The sequence below is a fragment of the Stegostoma tigrinum genome, chromosome 2 (assembly GCF_030684315.1).
Source record: "Stegostoma tigrinum isolate sSteTig4 chromosome 2, sSteTig4.hap1, whole genome shotgun sequence".
Classification (NCBI taxonomy): domain Eukaryota; kingdom Metazoa; phylum Chordata; class Chondrichthyes; order Orectolobiformes; family Stegostomatidae; genus Stegostoma; species Stegostoma tigrinum.
The window spans coordinates 119,486,574-119,505,992 of record NC_081355.1 but is presented as its reverse complement, the minus strand read 5'-3'; the positions used below and the strand labels follow the sequence as shown (position 1 = coordinate 119,505,992).

Genomic DNA, 19,419 nt, shown 5'->3' with positions numbered 1-19,419 from the left:
CTCATCACAGTTCACCCCCCACTCAAATTGGTTTCATCTGCAAACTTTTAGATGTTATATTTTGATCCCTCATCCAAATAATTAATATATTGTGAATAGCTGAGGTCCCAGCACTGATCCCTGTGGCACCCCATTAGTTACTGCCTGCTGATTTGAAAAGGACCCATTAATTCCTATTCCTTGTTTCCTCCTTGCCAACCAGTTTCCTATCCATCTCAATACATTTCCCCCAATCCCATGCATTTTAATCTTGCACATTAATCTCTTATGTGGGACTTTGTCAAATGCTTTCAGAAATTCCAAATATACTGCATCAACTAGCTCCCCATTGTCAACTCTAGTAATTACATCTTCATGGAATTGCAACAGATTTGTCAAGCATGATTTCCTCTCCATAAATCCATGCGGACTCTGTCTGATTCTGCCACTGCTTTCTAAATGTTCTGCTATAGAATCCCTGACAATGGCTTACCTCAACCAATAGCAAGTTAAAGATTCATGTGAAAAACCAAATTGCAATTTGCTTCTGATAAACTGGAAAAGCTTTTGCTATACCAAAGGTTGTAATGTAATTGTGGCACTAGAAACAACAAATCTCTGTTCACTCAAGCTTCCTGGTGCTTTATTGAAGTTCACTATGTGGTATGCTATGGACCCCATAAGAACTAGGAAGGCCTCGGAAGTAGGATGGCCCTTTACTGATTGGAAAGGTTCAACAGAAAAAAAAAACACTTCAGCCAAGACTCTTACTCCTAATCTCTGGCTGCAGGTGCACATTGGTTGAAAGGAAGGTCAGGTTTGGCTGTGATATCCTAACAGTGAAATGTCTGGCCAGCTTCAAGAACAGCCACCCGAGTAATGTATCAAAAGGAATCCAATGCCAATTAAAAATGCCACTATATAACTCAGCATATGTAGAACATGCAACAATAGACATTGCTCAAGTTATATGACTCATGTTTTAATTGAGTTGAAGGACAAATATAAGCTAGGATATTAGGTATCCTGCTTTTCTTCAAGATAGTGTAATGTGTATATCATACGTTATTTCGATTTAGTTATGGGCATTAACTGGGAACTTATAGTGCAGTGTTCATGTCCTTACCGTTGGATCAGAAAGGTCTAAGTTCAAGCCCTAACTTCCCTGAGATGTTTTGTAATACTATAGAATCGCTAAAGTGTGGAAGCAGACCATTTGGTCCATCAGGACCACACCAGCCCTCTGAAGAGCAACCCCCTTCAAAACCACCTTCCTATTCTATCCTGCATTTCCCATGGCTAATTCAACTAGCCTATACATCCCTGGACATTATGGTCAATTTAGCACAGCTAATCCACCTACTATGCACATCTTTGCACTATGGGAGGAAACTGGAATATCCAGAAGAAACCCACACAGACACAGGGAGAATGTGCAAACTCCATACAGCCCGAGGGTGGAATCGAATCCAAGTCTCTGGTGCTGTGAGGCAGCAGTGTTAACCATTGTCTGCACAGGTTGATTATAAACACATTTTTCAATAAAGTGACCAACTGCGACCACAGGGAAGTGACATGTGCTTGTTATGTGTAACTCCAAAAATAAATACTTATACAAGTATGTAAAGATTACTGATAGTCTTATTCTTCATCACCTGGCCTTTCAAACCGTAATATCATATCCATCTTGGAGATAAATGATGCCTCATTTTAATGTCTTAATTAAAACATTATACCTGCAACAATGTAGCACACCATTAGTTCTATAGTGATGTGTCAGTCTAGTTTAATGTTCTAATCCATTTGGTTGAACTCACAACCTTCTGACCCAGAAGTGAGAATGCTACCAAAGAGCCACAGGCAACACCTCAAAGTGTTAGCATAATGCAGAATTTGACAATATGAGCTGGATTTAATGAGCCAGAGGTGCAGTCCACTGGCAGGAGAGCTGGCAGTACTCCACATCTGCTTTCTTAGGGGATGCCTGCTGAATTGATTTCTACATGAGCAATAAATCCAACAGAACTGGATCTTCCTCAGAATCATGGATCTTTGAGGCAGAAGTCCAGTCTGCTAAGAATTACTGGCTTTTGATTGTTGCTTGATCCCAAGTCATAAGTTGGAGATAGCAAGTGAGAATTTATAGGTGAGAGTTTGCATGAGAAGAGGGTCAGCAACAGGACAAGGTCTCCACATCTCCACCTGACCATCCTGATACTATGCTCCTCAATCAGACACAGAATAAGGTACCCACCTCCTCTATCATGTGAATTATCACTTTAGGGCCTCAATGGGAGCTGGAGCAGAAAGGCTGACCTTTGCAGCCATGAATTTTATCAGGGCAGAGGAGGGAAGGTGATGGAATCCCATCTGTCACCCTGTCACCAAACTAAATTCCAGTTGATGATTTTGGATGTTGTCACTGAGCACGACCAAGGGTAGTTCCTTGATGAACTCCAAGGGTAACTGCGCAAGGGCAGGAACAGAATGCATTGTAGGAAATTGACTGGTTGGGTTGGATAAGATTGAATTACACAAGGACTGTGTTTCACACAGCTGAACAATGGAGAAGAGGCAAATGGGAAGGACGATGAGTGTGCCTAACTGTGCCAAAGTTTGAAAGGAAGTCGAGAAGTTTTGGAAAGGGATGTGAACTTCGTTGGGTCAGTAGTTAATCCTCAACCCTAATTACACTTGAGAGGATGGAGCTGAGTGCATTCTTGAACCACTGCAGTCCATTTAATGTAGGTACACCCATGATGCTTTTAGGGAGGGAGTTCCAGGATTTTCACCCAGCAACAATTAAGGTATGGTAATATATTTCCAAATCCCCAGTACGCATAGTGTCTTGCAATTATGGTAGTTAATTCTTCTAATATTATGTGGAAAATAAATGTTGGTAGCTTGCAGAGGCATAGAGATACATATTGTTTGTATGTTTATTCCAGACTTATTTTACCCATCACAAGTGATTCCCTTTTGGATGGAATAAGGCAGCTTTTGACTACTATAGTGGGCATTGTGAGATTATAATTCAGGGTCACATGCTTCAAAGGAGCAATGGCTGTCATGAATCTCCAACCAAATGTTAACTGCTACAAAGACCCTTTAAATCCTCACACAGACAAGATCAGTGCTTTCATGTGTCATGTACAAAGGTGAAAATTTTGGAGTTTCACCAACACAAGCAATTTCTCTCCAGAATACGGGTGATGTAAAGTATGTTTAAAAGCTCTAATGAAATTTTACAGTAAACATTGAGCATGACAGACTGCACATGGGCTTTATGCTGACAGCAGTTCCCAGGCTACAGATTGGATAGTGCATACAATTAGGCAATATCTTGGATATATGGGTTTGAATCCAATCCAAATCACAGAAACTTAAATTCTTTTCTCTCTACTCACTTGAAAGACAAGTAAACTGTCTTTAGTGAGTTACATTCTGATTTCACAAGAGTGGCTGGTGTGGGGAATGGAAAACTTACAATGGTACAGAACTGCTGCCTTTTTGAGCTACACTGGTTGTTGAATAAATTAGAAGGAAGCTTCATCCTGTACCTTACCAGTCGTATAATTGAGCTGCAAGCACACAGTATGGCAACATTGGTGTGGAAAGTAGAATAAACATCTTAAATTAGATAATGTCAGTTATCATGTGATGGAGTGCCAGTGTTCAGCAAGAAACATAAAGCTAAGAAAATAGATACACTTTTGGATCAAGAAATGAGAATAGAAAACACAGAAATCATAACATGCATAACAAAACCTACATTGAAGAATTGGATAAAGTGAAATTGTATTCAATAATGTCATTATGCCTAATGTCATAATTTCATAAAGAAAAATGTAGAATTTGCAGTTATCCACTGGTCTTCAGGACACCGCAAAACCATTCATGACCAATGCACTTTGGTAGTATGATTCACTCTTGTCATACAGAAAATATGACAGCTAATGTGCACATGGAAATATCCATGTGATTAAAAACCAGGTAATTTGTTTATGCTTTTGGGTGAAGTAGAAATACACTGTACTGGGGAGAATTTCCATGTTTTTCTTTTAATGATTCCAGGTATCTTTTGCTTTCACTGAAAGTGCAGATTAGGCCTTAGGCTAATGTCTCATCAAAAAGAGAGTTCTTCTGACACTGCAGCATTTTCTTCATATTACCCAGATTTTGTTCCTAATTCTTTGGACTGGAATAACCATCTGACTCAGGGGCGAGGACAGACAACTGTCCCATATTTCATGAGATCATCCGGTATCCAGTTCATTGGCTCTCCAGGGTGCCATTTTACCAGTACTTCTTGGACAACAACTGGGAAACAGTAGTGAATCTGTTCTTGCTGCTGTCCTTGTATCTTTGGTATTTCTGCACTTGCAGTTTTAAATGTTATGCCTCTGGTTACTTGTCCACAAGGATGAGAGGAGAAAGACTCAAGGCCATCCCTAGAGAGAATTTTCTGAAAGCAAACATTAAAACACTAACTTTACCTTCCACTGTTTCTTGCAGTACATTTTAAACATCAACAGAAAAGTATTAATGTCTTCTTTTCCACTTGATCAGACTGTAAAGCTGCTGAATCTTCAGTGACTCCTATTTGTCTTCATCCTCCTTTGTCTCCAATAACTGATGAGCGATAACTGCATTGGAGGCACTTTAGTTGGGCGCATTCTCAACTGGCTAGACTCGAGTCAACCTGCCTGTACTCAATACTGGAATGAATGGAAGTGGTAGACCTATTAAATTTAACAGTGGTCACCTTGAACTCTAGAAGTCATTGTTACAGCTCTCATTGAGTTACCTTGCCCTCTTGCTGTAAGTGGTACATCAGGCTGTCTGCCTGCCTTCCTGATCACTGGGTTATGCACTGTTACACCCAGAACCTGTGTGAGGTTCTCTAATTCGTTATGGCTCCAGCTGGGATACCCTAAACTATTAAGCTCCCAGGTGAGGAGGAATGAATATCTATAGCAGTCTTTTTAAAAAAAAACATTTTAGAATTAAGAACTGAGACTGGCTATGGTATTTCAGGGTTCCAACTCAACATCATAGCAGTGCCATGACTGCCACATCAACAACAGGTTACTTTGAGTTCTGGAGGTTCTGTTCCTGGTCTGAGTGAGAAGAATGTAAGTCCCTGGTGTCTTTGCATTGCCTTCCCATTGCTGTTTTTGCCTAAGGTTTCCTCTTGCAGTGGTGAAAAGTGGAGGTGGTGTACAGCTTCCCTTTCCCTAGGAGAGTAGAGCTGCTTGAGGTAAAGCTTGGGTCAACAGCTACTCTGTGTGCCTGCTTCTCTTGCCTTCAAGTAAAGCCAAGGTGGACATTGTAAAACTCGAATTCCGGTTTCCCTTCAGTTTGCACCTTTCTCTTTTCACTGTAACTACTAACAGGAGCTGGGTGTTCAGAATTAGGTTTTGTCCATCAACTAAGTAACAGCCTTTGTTAAACCTTCCACCTTTGCAAAAAGAAGCCATCAGGAAATGTAAGTATAAAATAGGATGCATGTTGCCAGCATTCAGTTGATCAGATTGCTAAGGCTTGAAGCCAGAGCAGACTAATTCAAATAATTTTTTAAAATTAACAGCAAAATATCGTAACTATGTTTCATACCCCAGTACAAATAATAAACTGAAGTTTCATTATTTATAACAACTGATCAATACCTTGTATTTGAGACCAACAGCAAAGCAAGGAACAGAATGATATTCAGCTCTTCGGACCTGCTGTTCATAGTGTCTAGCATCTTAACTCAATCAGCCTTGTTTTTAATCATTTGTCTTCTGCGGGCAACGTTGGCTGGATGACTACGTATTGCCTGTCACTAGTTGCCCTTGAGTTTCTTAGTTACCTTAATACTATAACATAATTCTATCAATCTCAGTTTTGAAGTTTCAGTTAAACTGGCCTCAGAGCCTTTTTAAAGGAAGAGATTTCCAGATTTCCGGTATTAATTTTTTTGAAAAAATTCTCCTTTACAGCAGTCCTAAATGGTTTGGTAGGTAATGTTTCATTTCTTTGGACTCTGTTCAGTACTGGGTTTCACATAGCTAGATGAATGACATTTTTCCTTGTTCAACATTTTGTGTGCACAAAAAGTTGTGTTTTTTTATGTCGCTAAGGGATAGTAGTTACATAAGAAATAGGAAGTGGATATCATCAAGGAAACATCCTTGAGGGATGTGAAAGGAAACTGCAAAGAAGTCGGGTGAGAAGCCAATGGAGGTGACTTTCCAACTAGTTCAAGAATTCTGAGGAGAGATTATTTACCATGGTGGTAGTTACATTAGATGTTATTTGTGATTTTATTTTAAGCCGTTTCAACTGGAGAAGAGGGAAGAGATGTTGGAAATGGGCAAGCAGTTGCAAGTATCTAGTGTGCTGGATGGCAGGGCTGGGTGCTTACATAGTCAGCTTCCCAGTTTAACATGAACCTTTCCACAGTCGAACTGTACCATCACTCTGGACTGCATCAGCTGTGGTTTCGTTGATAGCTATCTTCCTTCTGATTCCCAAGATTATGGTTCAAATCCCACTTCAAAGACCTGAATACCAAAGCTTAGGCTTGGCCTGCTCTTTCAAGAAAAGTGTGCGTTTATGCAATTTTGAAAAACAGCAGGAGAGATCAGAGGAGTAGGAGAATCAACGTTTCGGACCTAGACCCTTCATCAGGGTCTAGGCCTGAAATATCGACTCTCCTACTCCTTTGATGCTGCCTGACCTGTTGTGTTCCTCCAGCTCCACACTATATCAACGAAGTTTTACTCTGCGTAGTTTCTGAGCACGTGCAGAAGGAGGACTGTTGGAGTGATATCAGATCACATGGAACAAAAGCCTGGGTCTGGAAGGCTCCAGCTAATGTCCCATCTTACCATTCCCTATATGTAGTTATGTTCAATAAAGTCAGTTACTATTCAGTCACAAGAGTGTATATCTGATCTTACTACGTTGTAGCAATGGTGAGCAGACCCATGGAAATGGAAATGTGCAGTAAAAGCCTGAAGCAAAGGCTAGTGATGACAAAATATAAAGTCAGTCCAGTGATCCAAATCCAGTGGAGAAAATTTCTGAAGTGATGTTCAGCAGTGTGCGAGGCCAATTAGTGACAGACTTGGAGTATCATACACTGTAATCTCTGCATGCAAAAGAAAGTAACCTTGTATTATTACAACCATGAATAAATCAACTGAAAATTTTTAAATTTCTACTGTCAGTAAAGTGAATGAAAAATCTGAAATTAGAATGATTGAGTCAGAAAAAGATCTTCAATCATGTAGATATGAGCTCTTAGAACTTCAAAACAATTTCAAGGGCATTGTGCCTTCAATCAGGGTGGATAGCACTGCACCTTCTTAGGCAGAAGCCAATTATACATAACAAATATTTGTGAACATGCACAATGTACATCAACGTGAACTTGACATGTTAAAAAAAGCCTTAAATCTGCAACAAAGGTCCACCAAGTTCAAACACAATAACTTCAAGTAGCTAATGAGGAACTAAGCAGAGAGAAAGAGAACCTCCAGCCTAAAGTGGATCATGTTAATATTCAGTTTGCAGAAACTGTGGATCTGAATATGTCGCAGTTGGATGCTACATGTGAAACTCATCAACAAACTGTGAAAGCACTGGAGTGGTTTCTCAACTAAAGCCTACAACACTAGATTATTGAGCACAGAAAGCCTTTTGGGAGTATGGGAACGGCTCAAATAGCTCAGAGCTCATTAAGAATTATTAATTATCTGAGTGAGACTACTGAACTAGAAGTCTGGCTGTTAATAGTCAAACACCACAATTAATCCTTACAGCCTGAAAACAAGAAACTTGCAGAAATCTGCACTTGGACAACTCAGGATTTGGCTCAAATGGCACAGCGAAGAGATTTTTGACGCAGAAAAATCCCTCTTTGCTATAGAAATGTTCAGAACTCCAGGATCAATGTGAACAAATAAATAAAGAAAGCTTTGCTGAACTTAATAATCAAATACCTAGTCAAAAGAAAGAAACACTGGAGGGAGAGAGATAGAGAGAGAACGAAAATCTTCATTTCCTTCTTAGTTATGGCTCTCTGTTAGAAGTTGATTAGCTTTTCAAGTAGTGCTACAAATCAGAGTACCAAATAAGAGTTTCCTATTGGTCCTGCTTGGATAGTTTATTCTGAAGTTTGTGATGGTTAGTCCTACTTTCTAAAGGGGTCCATAAGAAGCCTTTGCCTGTACCTCATCAGTCTTACATGCAATGCAGTAGGCGTTGAGACAATGCCACTACCTTCAGAAAGAATTCCTGTCACGTGGTTGTAGATAAGTCTTCTCCACTTCACTTCTAGCCTAATCTTCAAAATCCTTTTCAATCTAATTCTTGTATATTATAATTGTTACTAGATTAAACAACAAAGCACATAGAAAGCAGAGTGAGATTTTCATTTCCTAGTCTTCCTTTTCTAGAGGCTATGATCATGGGATCTTCACCTTCAAATGAGATTTTACTTGATTGTTCTTCGCAGATGCTACATTCAAGTCTTCTGTTGGGTGAGATCCAAAAGAACGGCTGTCATTATACTCCACCAACATTTTGGCCTTCCAAGAAACTGACAAGAAACAATGACAAAAAAGAACCAAGAATACAGATGGAGATTAGTCCCTCAAACACAAGAAACTTGGAAGGGGTGAGGGCAGGAGGAAGAAAAGTGTTAAGTACAAATGGCTAAATGTTAGTGATTTTTAAAAAATGATATAAGTAATTGGGAGAAAATTATAGTGGCTATATCATAGTGACATCAGACTGCACTAGAACTCAAGCTCAGGTCTGTAGTGTTCTATGTAAGGTGCTCCCTCTTACCATCTTTGGTTTATAGTTATGTTCAATGAAGCATGTTGCTGTACACTCACAAGACTAACATAAAGTCACTACAATCTCAGAGGGTTGCTCTCTCATTACAGAAAGATGAGTTTAACCTGAAGGTCACCATACCTCAGGTGACAGAAGAGGTTGAGAATAAGAGTTCTTCATGGTAACCTCAGCTGGTGCAGGAATTGAATACATACTGTTGGCATCAGTCTGTGTTCCAAGCCACCATCCAGTAAACTGAGCTAACTGACTCATAGATCCCATTTTACTACAGTTCTGAATTGTATCACATGCTCTTTTGTAGTTACAACAGACACCTCTGAGCAAGGAAATGGGATGATGCACCTTACTTGTGTACAGTACTACACTGCTAAGTATGGCTGTGTGACCAAACTGCTAGAATTTTTTGAACATTCAGCTGAACTACTAAGCCTACTGCAAATTAACATCTGATAGCTCTGGAAAAGACAAGATTGAATTTCTAACATGTGTCAACTTATCAAATGATAATACCAATGACAAATTGGGAATTCATCATTCACCAAACACAATACCTTCTGGCAAGCACCCTGAGCTTTTCAAATCTGGTTGTTTTTCACTCACATTGTCAATAGTGCAATAAAGCAGGGTTCCAGCAGATAGATGTTGACATAGATGCTATGGTGATGAAAATATATGGTAATTTCTCTTCATCAGCAATATGAAGCAAAAACCTCAAACAATTTGTGGAAGTTGTTGATCTCAATCAGTTTGAGTTCATTGAGCATGTTGTTATATGCTGTTTATAACTAAGGAAAGCTGTGCATTGTGATTTGAAAGTGTTGTCTACTTTGTTCTCATACTTCAGGAGCACTGATTGTTCAACGCATTTGCAAAGCTCCTGCAGTTAACAAAGACTACTGGTCTTTAAGGGAATGCAATCATCAGTCATTAAATAGTGTCACATGCAAACTCCACCTCCCCACGACCCCCTGGCAAAGTGTCCTGAGTTGGTCAAGAGTTGGTCCCTGTGGTTGACAGCTAACATCTCAACTATGGGAAAGAACAGGATGTCAGTGAGTACCTATTTTGAAATTTATGTGCATTACTCAGTGCTAATTCTGCATTCTTTACTCCATAACAGGATCATGCCTCACATGTTAATACCAAGCCAATTCCTTCATCATAAATCTTTATTCTTTGTTAGGGTATTAACTGAATCTGTTACTGCACTTTTTGAAAGGTTTAGCTACAATTCTATTACAGGGAACATCTTGGGACTCCATTGCATGGAATGTAGCTAATGTCAGGTAAGACTTGAAAGCTGAAGAAGTGTACAATTCAAAACCCCCAGAGGACTGGAAAGGCATTGAATCAAAGGTCAGGAATGCAGTGGTGTTCAATCTGAGCTATCTGAAGAACTGTCACTGAATGTGAATTAATTGCATCTTTGATTGCACCAAAGCTATCAGTCAGCGTAGTTCAGCCAGCTGTCTTCTGACACAGTTAATGAAATATGCATGTGTCAAACAGGATCCTTCCATAAAAAGGTCTGTCCCGTCAACACATCATTGGACATAGAGGCTTGAATCATTACACTGGAATCTTTGATCATTAATTTTTTTCCACCCCTTCCTACACATCACTGAATTTATTCCTTAATGATATTGCTAAATGACCACCAATCAATTTAATTAGAACATAGAACAGTACAGCACAGAACAGGCCCTTCAGCCCACAATGTTGTGCTGACCATTGATCCTCATGTATGCACCCTATAGAACATAGAACAGTACAGTACAGAACAGGCCAAATTGTGTCAATACACAAATTATCTTTATAAATGCCACAATAACAGATGACATATGAAACAGACATCAAAGCTAAGTATTTGTAATTTGCTTGCTGTCACTGTATCTGTTTTGGTGGTTAGCAGAGCATGTAAATAATTGAGAGAATTATCTAACCAACATTTCAGAATTCAAAATGGCAAACTTTCTGCAACTACTGCTAATGTACTGGTGGCTGACAGAAGCTCTGAATACGTGATAATAGACACTACTGAGCGTGAAAGAAGAATATTCTAGATATTTCTGTTTGTTAACAGTATACTCATGGTACATTTAATAGTTTGAGGAATGCGGTTGCAGGCATGGGATAGGAATAACAGAGCTGAGAGTGTGTCATCCAGGATTGTATTAATTGATAGAAAGCCAGGAATGTTTACCATACATAACAACAGAGGGCTTGGTCTAGGGTGAACATGTTGAAAATTCATCGCATACACATAAACTCTCGATAGATACTCCTGCCAAATCATAGAATCATCCAAGGCAAATTGGATGAAAATTCGATGTGAATGTGATTAGCATTAGCTATCAGATTATTTGTGGCAAGCACAGCAGTTTTCATCAAAACACACTGAACCTCATCTCAGAATGTATGCAAGAGTTGAAGCACTCCAATTCTCACACAACCATTGTTGAGAGGAACTTTTATCCAGTATCCACCACCACATTTGATTTGAAACTTGCATCTAACTTATGTTTGGTTAACTCCTAATCATAATCCCTCTATCAGACTTCAGTTGTTAGGCCTCAAGGTTTTGAATTCCTTCCTTGAACTTCCTCCACCTCTTTCAAGACTTCTTAAAACTCACCCATTTGATTAAGTTTTTGCTCATCTAACTGAGTATTTTCTTATGTGGTCCAAGATGGTGACAGAGTAGGATGCTCCAGCCAGAGCTCCTCTGCTTTGCCAGGTCCTTTTCCTATTTCTTTCCTTTTTCCTTCTTTTTTCTGCAGTTTTTCTTCCCGCCCACTCCAAACTTTTAATTTCTTAAACTTACCCAGGGCGAAGGGAGAACAAAGGCGTGTCAAAGTTCAGCTGGGCAGGACACAAGTTGGAGACCATGTCAGAGCAGGAGGCGAGTCAGTCTGAGTCTAGGCCAATCTGGGAGATGTGTCTCGATGGTGGGCTGTGGGCTGGAGCCCAGAACGGAGGCAGTCCAAGCCCAGGCTGGCCTGGGAAATGGATCATGGAGGTGAGTCATGGACCAGAGCCTAGAGCGGGAGGCAGCCTGAGCCCTAGTCAGCCTGGTAGACAAGTCCTGAAGCTGAGACGTGGGCTGGAACCTGGAGCGGGAGGCAGTCTGAGCCCTGGTCAGCCTGAAAGATGAGTTCCAGGGGCAGGCCGCAGGCTAGAGCCCAGAGCAGAAGGCAGTCTGAGCCTGGGCTGGCCTGCGAGACGAGGCCTAGGAGCGAATTACTGGCCGAAGTCTGGCATGTGGAGGCAGCGAGGGGTATTGTTCTGAAGCCCGGCAGGCATGGACTCACCGAAAAGCACCATATTTCATGTACTTTTTAAAGATACTTTTTATTCTTATTCTGGACTTTGAGTAATTTGAATACTTTTTAAAACTTTGTAACTAGTACCTATGATGGTGCCAAAGCAGCAACCTTACAAACTTGTCACTGCAGTCACTCGAGTGTATGGAACAATGAAGTCTGTTGTATTCCATGTTGCTTTATGTCAGATTTTGTTCTGTAATGCTTTGCTGAAACACTTTGAGCTGTTTCGTTGTACTAAAGGTGCTATATAAATATAAATTGTTGTTCATTTAATGTGACAGTCCTGGACTCTGTGTGAACTGTCCTTCTTAGATGCTCCTTTCCCTTTCTTCTACAAATCTTCCTAATTTAACACAGCCAACTTCTGTCAAGATACATATCGAACTTAATAGATTTGTATTAAGATCTTTTAGCCATGTCCATTTTTGTCCCTTTCCTCTTAGTAAGACCTCATTTCTCCAATGTAACTTATTTTGTGAAGTTCTTTGAGGTGCCTTGATGCAATAAAGTGGCATATATATTCAGATTTCTTTTGACCTCTGCCTCGTAATTGTCATTTTTTCCGTCAGGTTTTATGAAAGAAGTTGCCACTAAATGGTGCTCCCCATTACTGCAATACATTAAGTCTTAAAGTTTCTTATTCTAAAGCTATAGATCACTTTGTTTGGAACTGCGTCAAGGAATAGACAGTAAAAAAGAGTTAGCAATAGGAGCTTGTGTTTGGGATTCTTAGGTGATTCTTAGGCTCCCTTTTGTAATGTGTTGCATAGCTGCTGTGCCTAGATAAAATGAGTCGGATTTTGCAGACGTATGAGAATGTGAATCAGGAACAGGAGTAAGCCTTCTGGTCCCTCATGGATGCTTTTGAGTTACTTGAGACCATTACTGACCTGATTGTGGCCTCAACTCTACTTCCCTGCCTCTTTCCTAAATTCATTGACTCCATTATTGGTCAAGAATCTACTGACCTATGCCTTAAAACTATTTAAATGACCCTGCCCACCTTTCTCTGGGGAGAGAACTCCACAGGTTCATGACCCTCTGAGAGAAAACCATCTCTTTTAAATGGGCCACCCCTGAATTTTTGTACTACTTCCTTGTTTTTGTCTCTCCCATAAGATGAAACATCCTATCAGCAACCAACCTGTCAAGTCTTCCCAGCACCTTATATGTTTCAAGAAGATTGCCTTTCAATTTTCTAAACTTCAATAAATACAGGCCCAACATGTCCAACCTTTCCTCAGCAGATAAACCTACCCTCCCTGGAATTGGTCAAGTGAACCTTCTCTGAACTGCTTTTAATACAGTTATGTCTGTTCTTAAACAAGGAGACCAAGACCAAAACTGTATACAGTAATCTAGATGTTGTTTTTAGCATTGGAAGCCTGTGACCAGCAACGTTCCACTGTGATCAATGCTGGGTCCACTGTTGTTGGTCATTTATTTAACAATTTGGATGAGAATATAGAAGGCATGGTTGGTGAGTGTGTGGATGACACCAAAATTGGTGGTACAGTGGACAGTGGGAAAGGTTATTTAAAATGAGTACAATGGGATCTTGATCAACTGAACCAAAGGGCCAAGGAGTGGTAGATGGAGTTCAATTTAGAAAAATGTGAGGTGTTACATTTTGGTAAGACAAACAGGGCAGGGCTTACACAGTTAATGCTAGGGCCCTGGGGAGTATTGTCAAACAGAGAGACCAAGAGGCCCATGTGCACAGTTCTTTGCAAGTGGCATCACAAGTAGACGGGATAGCGAAGAAGGCATTTGGCATGTTTGCTTTCATAGGTCACAGCATTGAGTAAAGGATTTGGGACTTTACATTGCAGCTATACAGGATATTGGTGAGGCTGTTTTTGGAGTAGCCTGCACAATTCTGGTTGCCCTGCCACAGGAAGGATGTTATTAAACTGGAAAGGGTGCAGGTAAGATTTACAAGGATGTTATTGGGACTGGAGGGCTTCAGTGATAAGGACAGGCTGGGACTATCTTTCCTGGAGCATTGGAGGTTGAGTAGTGATCTTTTCGAAGTTTATTAAATCATGATGGCATAGATTAAGTGAATAGCCAAGGTCTTTTCCCCAGGGTAGGCGAGTCCAAAACTAGAGGGCACAGGTTTAAGGTGAGAGGGAAAGATTTAAAAGGGACCTGAGGAGCAACATTTTCACACGCAGGGTGGTGCGTATATGGCATGAACTGTCAGAGGAAGTGGCAGAGGCTGGTACGATTACAACATTTAGAAGACCTTTGGACAGGTACATGAATACAAAATGTTTAGAGGTATACAGACCAAACGCAGGTAAATGGAACTAGTTTATTTTGGGAAACCTGGACGAGTTGGACCGAAGGGTCTGTTTCCATGCTGTATGACTCTATGAATCTATGAAAGTACTGAATAATGTATCGAGATCACAGAAGATTGATGTGAGTGCTAAATTTTGAATGTGGAAGGGTGGAAATTTGATTTGTGAAGCTTTAACATGGAGTTGAAGGCAACATGGGAACTGGTAGACACTGCTCGCATAGAGGGTTTCTGATTTGGAGGAGATTGATGAACACAAAGTAAATCATCAGTGACAGAAAGAATAGGATTGATCGGTGAGTCATTAAGATGTGGAAAGAAATAAGTGGATCAGAGGACAAAGGAGAGAGCCTTTTCCCACTTGGGACTGGATTCAAATGCTGTCCGTTTTATAAGCCTCTTTCACTTGCTGGCTGTGAAAATTTTTACTAAATTATTAAAGCAGCACACAGTTCAAATTAAATGTAGGTCAAATATCAGGAGGACGTTCACACAAGACTGAGTATTGTTTGGAATGAAATGGTTTCATAATAGAGTGAAAAACCTTGGGAACTACTTGAGAATAAGATGGAACTGGGAGAATATAGGTCTCTGCTAGAATGGTATGACTCGTCCTAATGATGTCAAAATTTGGTTTAGGCTATTGTGTTCCCGTTTCTACAGTTTAAAACAGTCCTCAATTTCCCACTGGCAATTAAGCTTCAAAAGGTCTCAAGTAGCCAAAGAACAGAGTGTCACACCTTCTGAACTTGTGCAGATGAATATTGTTGGCTAAAAAAGACAGCACTTTAAGCTATGCTGAACTGTAAATTGCCTGGGAGTGGCTGATACTGACAATGAGTGACTGAAATATGAACATATCAGTCTATAACACAAATGTCCTTTATCTAATTCATGGGAAGAAATGTGTAAAATGGTTTTAATCATGGCCTCACAGAGGTCACAGTAAAGGCTGGTGCAGATGTTTCAGATTCAGAGTTCAAAAACAAATCACTCACCAGTTCTGTTCCCTTTTCTCGAGTTACATAATATTGCTCAGGAGTTAGTTTTTTCTGCCAGTCAATATTTACAGTTGTTTCATCATATCGGGTCAGTGATCTCAAACCTGCACAAAAATAAAAGTAAATTAAATGCTCCAAACCAGCCTTAAGATATGTGATTAGTGTACTGGAAAACATTTACAGGCCTACAGGAAGAAGGTGGGGGATGGAAGAAGCCAAGTAGCCCTTGTAGACAGTTGGCAATAACATCACAGACCACAGCTTCTCCTGTGTTGCTCAAGCATTCTACGATCAGAGAACGCTTTTCTAACGTGGTGTTCCAGCACTTCAATTTGAAACTTCACGATTCATGGCTATCTCCTACTATTACCAAGCAGGGAGCATTGCAGTATAGACTGATGGAGATGGAAACATAACCAAACTAGTGAATACTCATAAAATAAAACCTGCAGTGATTATACAGTTTCATTAGGCTAGTGAAACATTACTGTCAGCAAAAGTGAGATCACTCTGTACTTAAAACAATGTGAGTCATAATTTTATAATATGTGGCTGACAAACAAAAACAACACTAAGGATTAAAAAAACAAGCAGAAAACAAAGCAAACACCTCTCAAGAATGGTTTCATTCTGGGATTTGATTTGTCCAGTATTACCTTCAGCTGGATTCATAGCAGTTTCAACATAAGAAAGGTTGGGAGGGTGAAGGGTCCTGAGGCCACAATAGCATGGATGGAGGTTTAGTTTTTTTTAGAATTAATCAAAACATAATTTGCCCTATTGAGTTACAATATTATAAATTCTCTGTTCACCAACTCACTCCATTGTGGTTCTATTCAAGTCACTCAGACACATCCTGGATACTCCCAGGATCCGTGTACCACATGCTATTGTAGAAATGCAGGACAAAAGGCATGCCCTGAAGGAAATGGGTCAAACTGTCAAAATAAAGGGTCATACCCTCAAAATACAGGATAATTGGTCACTCTTTTAAGGAATGTGATCTTGCCTCTAATAGCTGTGCCTTTAATATGGTCATGATCGATCCTAGGTCTCAACTCAACTTTGCCATCTACTCTCCATATCCCTTAAGCTCCTTACAGTCCAAGAATTTATCTTGCTCAACTTAAATATATACAACAGTTCCAAAGATTCACAATTCTTTGAATGAAGACTTGCTTTGCTCATCTCAATCCTAAATAGCTGTCCCTATATCCTGCAGCTATGTTACATGTTCTAGATTCCCCAGCCATGGAAAGCAACCACTCAGTTTGCTCTATCAAAGTCCCTTCAGAATTTTGTATGTTAAATAAGATTTCTTATTCTTCTAATCTCCAGTGAGTAAAGATTCCAATTTACTTAGTCCCTCGCCATTGGACAATGCTTTCATCCTAGGAACACAATCTAATAATCCCTTACCATCCCACCTCCAATGCAACTATATTCCTCCTTAAAGACACTCAATTCCAATTGTACATTTGTAGCAAGACTTCCTTATTCTTGTAGTCCTTTTGTAATAAAGGCTAAAATAACATTTTTCTTTCTAGGACACAAATAGAAATTACTGGAAAAGCTCAGCAAGTCTGGCATCTGTGGAGAGAAATCAGAGTTAACGTTTTAGGATGAATGACCCTTCCGCAGAACTCAACCTGAAACGTTAACTCTAATTTCACTCCCTCGATGCTGCCAGACCTGCTGAGCCATTCCAGCAATTTTTATTTGTGTCTTTGATTTATTACATCCACATTCCAATTGCTTGCTGTACCTATGTCATAATTTTTTATGTTTCCAGCTCTATCTAACCTCCTCAATGTGAAAATTTCTATCTAGCTTTGTATCATTATCAATCTTAGAAACATTACTCTTGGTATCCTTGTCGAAATCAGTAATATAGGTTGCAGATAGCTAAGCCTTGGCACTCCATCAGTTACACCTACTAACTTCAAAACATCTTATCCCCCCAAATTTTGCTTCCTGTTCATTAAGTAATTCTCTATCCATACTAAAACAATAACCCAAATTCAACAAGCCTTTGTCTTATGTATTATTCTTTTTGAGTGACACCTTATAAAATACATTTTGAAAACTGAATCATCTACTGGTTCTCCTTAATCTATTTTACTGGTTACAATCTCAAAAGTCTTGATAATTTGTCAAATGCAATTTGTGTTTTTGTAAGACCATGTTAACTTTTGCTATTCACACTAGGATTTTCTATGTGTACTATTGAGAATTCCTTAATGAAAGATTCAAGCATTTACTTGACAACAAATGTCAGGCTAGTTCCCTATCTTCTCCCTCCTTTCTTAAATAGTGTATTTGCATAGTTTCAGTCTGCAGGAACTACTGTAGAATCTTGGGATTTTTGGGAAATCATAACCATTGCGCCTTCTATTCTCTGCAGTACTTCTTCTGGAATTCTAGGATATAGACCATCCAGTCGTGGGCATTAGGTAGATTTTAGCCTCTACCAATCAGAATCCATTTGCCAATCAATCAGCACTCTTCTTTCATTCAAAACAAAAACAGGTGGAACAGTGAGTTGAGAGGGGAGTACAAATAGTTTAAAGAGAGATATTCATAGGTTAAACAGGCGGACAAAAAGTTAGTAAATGAAGTACAATGTAGGGAAATGAGAAGCTGTTAATTTTGACATGGAAAACAATAGAACAGAGTATGATCTAAATGGAGAAAAACTGCAGAAAGCTGCAACACAAAGGGACTTGGGGATACTTGTGCATGAAACACAGAAAGCTAGCAAATAGGTACATGCAGGCAATCAGGAAGGCTAATAGAATATTGGCCCTTATTTCAAGGTGGCTGGAGTATAAGAGTAGGCAAATCTTACTGCAATTGTACAAGGTGCTGGTGAGACCACTGAGTACTATGAGCAGGTTTGGTGCCCTTATTTAAGAACAGATATGTCACTGGAGACATTAGATGATCCTTGTAATGGAATGACTGTCTCATGAGCAAAGTCAATCAGATTGGGATCTATGGAATTTAGAAGAATGAGACGTGATAACATTGAAACATACAGGATTTTTAAGGGGATTGGCATGGTAAATGCTCACAGGATATTTCTCTTCATGGCAGAATCTAAGACCGGAGGACATAGGCTCAGAGTTATGAGCCACAAATATAAGACTGAGATGAGGTGGAATTCTTCTCTCTGAAGGTTGAGAGACTTTGGTACTCCTAGCCACAGGGAGCTGTGGGGAGAGAGTCCTTGTGTATATTTAAGGACTGCTCACAGCACTCCAGATGTGCTCTCATTAGCACCTTGGACAGTTGCAGTAAGACTTGCCTACTCTTATATTCCAACCCCCTTGAAATAACGGCCATTATTCCATCAGCCTTCCTGAGATAGACAGACTCTTGATCAGTAGAGCAGTCAAAGAATATGGAGAAACAGCAGGAAAATGGATGTGACGGATGTCAGATTAGCTATGACCCAACTGAATGGAGGAGCAGGCTGAAGGGGACAAATGGCCTACTTCTGTTCCTTTTTCCTGTGGCCTATTCCATAAGAATGTTGTTTTTCCTTTAGGGTGGTATTTCTTGCAATTGATGAATACAGGTCAAAAATCTTCATCAACTATTTTTTCAGACATTCATATTATTAAGTCCCTCATTTTTTTTTCTTGACCCTTTGCTAATCCTTTACTTCTGCCATGTAATTTACTATGAAGACACAAAATATTTGTCCAATATATCTGCCATTTCCTCATTTTTGATGATCATTTATCTTGCTTGTGTCTCTAAGAAGGCACCAATTACTTTAGCTGCTCTTGTTTTGATACACATTTTACATTCTATTTTCGTATTTCTGGCTAATTTATTTTCATTTGCTGTGTTTTCCCTTTTCAATCAGCTACTTGAGATCAAAAGCAGAAATTGCTGGAAATACTCAGCATGTCTGGCAGCATGTGTGGAGAGAAATTAGACTTAATGT

The 19,419-nt window shown here is 39.7% G+C and overlaps 1 protein-coding gene across 1 annotated transcript in view; it reads right to left on the bottom strand.

The window, feature by feature from the left end:
- Positions 1-19,419, bottom strand: part of msrb2 (methionine sulfoxide reductase B2) — a 46,799-nt gene that overhangs the window by 17,490 nt on the left and 9,890 nt on the right. Inside the window, exon 2 of the mRNA XM_048524483.2 lies at positions 15,462-15,568. Within this exon, the coding sequence (XP_048380440.1) occupies positions 15,462-15,568 (107 nt within the window). The remainder of the gene's footprint in view (positions 1-15,461; positions 15,569-19,419) is intronic.